The sequence below is a fragment of the Bufo bufo genome, chromosome 5 (genome assembly GCF_905171765.1).
Source record: "Bufo bufo chromosome 5, aBufBuf1.1, whole genome shotgun sequence".
NCBI classification, from domain to species: Eukaryota; Metazoa; Chordata; class Amphibia; order Anura; family Bufonidae; genus Bufo; species Bufo bufo.
Window position 1 is genome coordinate 493,759,881 of NC_053393.1, and position 6,104 is coordinate 493,765,984.

Below are 6,104 nucleotides of genomic sequence, written 5' to 3' on the forward strand. Positions count from 1 at the left end.
TTTGATTATTGCAGCCAAAACCAGAAGATGATCCTTGAGCAAGAACGACTGCGGGTAGAGCATGAAAAATTAAAATGTGCAGATCAGGAGAAAAGCAAGAAGTTGCATGATCTCACGTAAGTACATAAAGATCCTCAAAAAGTACTTACAACTTCAGACTTAGCTATCGTGATGTCTGCCCATAGACTGTAAATGGAAGTAGCAGATTCTGCTTCCTAATTCTCTTACTCAGAAGCACCATATACTGTAGGACATACATAGACATGAGTAAAGCACTTGGAGTGGAATAGAACACTTACTGTTATCTACTCCAGCCTCCTTGTTTGTTTCTCTTTGCCTGTTTCTAGCTCTACAGCTCTTTTCTTTCTTTTTTTTTTCTCCATAGACTTCTACAGGGGCTTGTAATTTGCTCCTCCAGTGAGTTGACAGTCCGTCTTGGTCTCTTAAGCCTGATTTATCGCAGAATTAAGAGAATGTTTGTTAGTTTAGTAAAAGGGGAGCATGAAAAGAGCTGAGGAGAGGAGAGAGACTTTTTTCTGATAAAATATATTGCAAACTTTCTTTGCCTTCACTATTGAAATATGCAGAACTGTGCAAAAAGTTGTTGTGCTCATTTAAACCATAATAATTTTCGCGCTAGACCTCGTATTAAGATCATAGGTTTAATTTGTCACCATTTCTGAACCTATGTCCATATGCCCTAATAAGGATTACATACCTCATAGAACAGGCATCGGCAACCTTTGGCACTCCAGCTGCTGTCAAACTACAACGTGTAGTTTCTGAACAGCTGGAGCGCTGGAGGTTGCTGATCCCTGTCATAGAAAGAGGTCTCCAACTTGAGGACCCCCTCCTCTTATTTAACTAATTTGAACAAAGAGATGTTCTGACAGATCCAGCTCCTCTGAAGTCTTGCATGTTTTTCCATTCTTGTACAACCCCTTTAAGGCTCTGGGTTTTTACACACTTGCTTAAAGTAAAAAAAAAAAAAAATTTAAACGTCCAATTTGCTTGCTTACTTGCAATATTTCTTCAGGGTTATGCAGGACAGAAGGGAGCAAGCACGTCAGGATCTGAAGGGACTTGAAGAGACAGTGGTAAGCAAGCATTACATTATAATAATGTATTTAATTATCTAATGTTTCTTAAAAATGAATCTTAAATCTCTAATTCTAGGCTAAGGAGCTCCAGACCTTGCATAATCTCAGAAAGCTATTTGTTCAGGATTTGACAACTAGAGTGAAAAAGGTAATCCATTTCCAGATACCTACTTTTATGGAATGCTCTGGTTTTCCATTTGCTCATTGTGGTATGTTCTGCCTGTATAGAGTGCGGAAATGGACTCGGATGATACTGGGGGGAGCGCTGCACAGAAACAGAAGATCTCCTTTCTGGAAAATAACCTTGAGCAGCTAACCAAGGTCCATAAACAGGTATGTAAGGATTCCCACTTACCTAATAGTTTTATTTTGTGCAGAGTAGAATCTGTACAAAAATTATTCTGAAATATTATTTTCTACAGCTGGTACGCGATAATGCAGACCTGCGTTGTGAGCTTCCAAAGCTGGAAAAACGGCTTAGAGCTACAGCTGAACGAGTTAAAGCCTTGGAGTCTGCGCTAAAAGAAGCCAAAGAAAATGCATCTCGTGATAGGAAGCGGTATCAACAAGAGGTGGATCGCATTAAAGAAGCCGTTAGATCCAAGAATATGGCAAGAAGGGGACATTCTGCACAGATTGGTACGTACTCTTTTATGTTGGTTTGTTGGACTGCATGAACTTTCCTGTGTTCCTGATATTTGAAGAATACCTCCAGTTTTCATGTGTGGGGTCTGAACACGAAGACCCCCATAATTTCTAAGAATGAAAGCTGCTAATAGAGCTGTCATAGCGTACACTGCCTGCTTGCGTCCGTTCATCTTCTCCCAGTTGAAGACTACGGAAATACTTCTATTGTAGCCTATGGGCCTTCTTCAGCTGTCTCAAGTACCGTTGGGAGAGACTTGTCTACCAAAAAAATTGTGATAAGTTGGTAACATTTTAGAATATTATGCTTAACGAAACTATAAAATGGAGCACAAGTAAGTTGTGTAATACATAATTTTTTTTTTGTCATTTATATTTAGCTAAACCAATCCGTCCCGGTCAGCACCCAGCTGCCTCACCAACGCACCCAAATGCAATTCGCGGCGGAACTGTGTTCCCTCAGAATAATCAGCCTATGCCTATCCGTGGAGGAAGTGTTAAGCAAGACAAAATGTAAGTTTTATATGGGTGGTTTTTTTTTGTTTTGTTTTTTAGAACTATACTGATACAGTGGGAGTTTTAAAAGTATCCGTGAGCTGTCTTGACTTGTCTTAGTTATTTTAATGAGAATAGAAGTATTTACTGTTTTAGAATTGTGCCTTTCCTCTTAGAAATGTATGAAGAAACACACAACTGGATGTTACCATTTACTTTGTCAAAAGTATGTTCCCCTACACAGACTGGCAATGACGGCACTGATTGGATAGTATCAGACTGTGCAGGGATAAACCCCCAATTGGCAAGGCCTTGTTCAGTTTGCGGCCTCCATCATTTAGTCTGTCAAAAGCAGAGAAAAAAAAACTTGCTGCATGCAGCTTTGCTGAAAAAGCGGATTCTCAAACAGAAACTGAACTGACCTCTTTATAGTCAATAGGATCTGTTTAGCTCAGAATTATAAGAAAAAAATCTTCCAAAATGGTTACATTATGGGGCTAAGAATTTTTTTCCGTCGTCGGGGCTCTATGCCGGAAGAATCCTGATCAGGATTATCCCAATGCATTCTGAATGGAGAGAAATCAGTTCAGGATGCATCAGGATGTCTTCAGTTCCGGAACGGAACGTTTTTTGGCCGGAGAAAATACCGCAGCATGCTGCGCTTTTTGCTCCGGCCAAAAATCCTGAACACTTGCCGCAAGGCCGGATCCGGAATTAATGCCCATTGAAAGACATTAATCCGGATCCGGCCTTAATCCGACGTTTAGCTTTTTCTGAATGGTTACCATGGCTGCCAAGATGCTAAAGTCCTGGCAGCCATGGTAAAGTGTAGTGGGGAGCGGGGGAGCAGTATACTTACCGTCCGTGCGGCTCCCCGGGCGCTCCAGAGTGACGTCAGGGCGCCCCACGCGCATGGATGACGTGATCGCATGGACACGTCATTCATGCGCATGGGGCGCTCTGACGTCATTCTGGAGCGCCCCGGGAGCCGCACAGACTGTAAGTATACTGCTCCCCCGCTCCCCACTACTACTATGGCAGCCAGGACTTTAATAGCATCCTGGCTGCCATAGTAACACTGAACGCATTTTGAAGACTGATCCGTCTTCAAATGCTTTCAGTTCACTTGTATTTTTCCGGATCCGGCGTGTAATTCCGGCAAATGGAGTACATGACGGATCCGGACAACGCAAGTGTGAAAGAGCCCTTAGTATCAAAGGTTAGACTTGTAGCTTCCACAAACCTTACTTAGCAATTTTATATTTTTGTTGTTTTTCCTCCTTATAAAAAAATAAATTAGTCATATGAATCCAGAGATCTTCCATTGATTTCTCCAATTGCTGTTAGATTCTATTCAGGCTGGTAGCTCAGGGGGCACACCCTTGCTTCTAACAGTAGATACGGCAGGTGGACCTGCACATTACTATACCGATTCAAGACCGTGGGTGACATTATAATGAAGTAAATAGAATATCTAAGAACTGGAGCATTTTTTTAACAATGTAAATTACAAAAGTAACTAGTTGTTCTTGCTGAATTATATTTAAATAATATTTAATGGTGCAACAACCCTGTTAACTGTTTCCAGGATAGCTGATTTCAGTGCTAAAACACTTAATGAGTCTCTAAAACAGAATAACCTCTAAATGGATGATCAATTAACTCATAATTAAATAGATTTTCTGAGATTTTTATATATATCTCTCTCTCTCTCTCTCTCTCTCTCTCTCTCTCTCTCTCTCTCTCTCTCTCTCTCTCTCTCTCTCTCTCTCTCTCTCTCTCTCTCTCTCTCTATATCTATATCTATATCTATATCTATATCTATATCTATCTCGGTTGGAGTCTGACACCCCCTTGAATGGGGCTAAGTTGCTCCTAGGTCAGGTGACAGATAAATGTGTCATCACTTACCTTGAGACAGAATTGCTGCTGCCTTCTCAGACAGCTGATTGGCAGGGGTCCCAGGTGTCGGACCACCACCAACAGATACTGATGTATAAAAATCTCGGGCAACCCCTTAACTTGTAACAGCTTGGTGCACTATAGTTTCATATTTAGCGTTACTATTGTTCAGATATGAGGGGACACGTCGATGGACATTTGTGGTTTTAACTGGTTTGAAGTCCAATGTAATAAGAAACATTTAATGAAGATTACTTTAGCAGTGTAAGATAGTTGTATACATTTGAAGTATAGAACCGATCATTGCACTTGCCAGTGTTAGTGGTTTATGAAGTTGACCTTCTACCTGTACATTTTGTTTTTCAGCTGCTGAAGTCTCACCGACGCATCGATGGCATTGAGAACAGTCAAGTGGTGATCACTACTGGGGTTCACTTAACTTTGGGGATTGTAGGATTGTTTTTGAAATTGTAATTTATATCTGGCCTGTACAGCTCTTCCTTTCTCCCAATTTTATTTTTATTTTTTTTGCATTTATTATTTTTTTTCTCTATTTGCAGCAAAACTTAGAGTGCAATTTTGATGTATTTTGAAATGACATGTAATTTAATGGCTCCATCTATTGCACAGTTTGGTCTCCATGTCTTAAATATAGTCTGCACTGTGCCAAGTCTGAATGTACGTTACTGGTCGGGTAGAACCTAGTTACGTTTCTGTAAATCTTCGTCATAGGGACATGGAGCAAATTAACGGTTTAATACACTTCCAGGTTAACCTTTTACAATACATTACGAGTCTACTGTGTCATTATACAGGGGCGGTAGACTCGTGACTTTAATATCAGCGCTACAATAAAATACTGTAGATTGTACAGCGTCTAGCTACTAAAGTGTGCTTTACTATACCGGTCGCTGGCCTGAAATCTATACTACCAAATACTCTTAAGATTTCAGGATACTCGCGGCCGCTCTATTATTCTGTGGTGGAAGATCTGCTGCCGTGTGGTTGTCGTTTTAAATAATGTATAGGAACAAGACGCAGGAGGAAAACTTTTATATCCAAGACTGTTCAGAGACTGTCCTGTTCATGAGCGTTACTGTGTGAAAACGTTCTGCTTTATCCTATTAATAAATGTGTATGGGATCAGCGATACCTATCCATGTATAACGGCGCTTGCACTGGCTATAGTTTTTCTTTATGTATATATTTAATTTACCCATCATACCACTCTGGATTATCCATTGTAGTATTAAAGTCTATATACATTCCTTGCAGGGGTGTTTTTATGGAATGATTATATATTTACATGCACTGGAAAAGCAATGTTTTTTCCCTTAGTTATTTAACAGAAATCTGGGTGTTCCACTGCCGGTATATAACTAGTATCTGGTTTAGAAAAGAGGATTAAAAGGGCGTCTTGACAGGGGGACCTGTCAGCTCAACATGTCTGTTGCAGTAAATAGTTGCGAAATAACAATTCTGTCCCAACGTTTCTTAGAACTCTGACTTGTGCTGCTCCTCCATTATTCCTCTGGGAAATGTGACATATAGGTGCTACAGTATCTGTGTAGGAAAACATGCTACTGGCAAGGGGAATAGTAACGCCTAGCTTTTAAGATTGTTTCCATGAAGAATAAGCTAGGATTAACAGAAACGTCTAAGAAAAGATGGTGGAGAATAGTTTTATTAGAGGTATTTACTACCGCAGATGTGTCTGAGTGGTGACGATTCCTCTTTGAAAGATAGGAATTTGTAGGTAGGAAATTTAGACTTTTTTTTTTTTTTTTTGTTTAATGATTTGTACCTAAAACTTGATGGATTTTTATTTTTCATTGATTTGGCGCTCTACCTCCATAATTGATTTGACGTTCTCGTGCAGTTATAAATGGAGATTATTGTGTAGACTTTGATTTTGACTTAATTTTTTATTTTTTTTAATATATATATGAATGCACGGATGCT

At 39.8% G+C, this 6,104-nt stretch overlaps 1 protein-coding gene across 1 annotated transcript in view; it reads left to right on the forward strand.

The window, feature by feature from the left end:
• KIF5B (kinesin family member 5B) overlaps positions 1-5,313 on the forward strand; it is a 79,018-nt gene extending 73,705 nt beyond the window's left edge. The window contains exons 20-26 of the mRNA XM_040434264.1: positions 15-116; positions 1,037-1,097; positions 1,177-1,248; positions 1,329-1,433; positions 1,523-1,739; positions 2,126-2,258; positions 4,509-5,313. Coding sequence (XP_040290198.1) covers positions 15-116; positions 1,037-1,097; positions 1,177-1,248; positions 1,329-1,433; positions 1,523-1,739; positions 2,126-2,258; positions 4,509-4,515 — 697 coding nt within the window. The 3' untranslated portion in view covers positions 4,516-5,313. The remainder of the gene's footprint in view (positions 1-14; positions 117-1,036; positions 1,098-1,176; positions 1,249-1,328; positions 1,434-1,522; positions 1,740-2,125; positions 2,259-4,508) is intronic.
• The last annotated feature ends 791 nt before the right edge of the window (positions 5,314-6,104 follow it).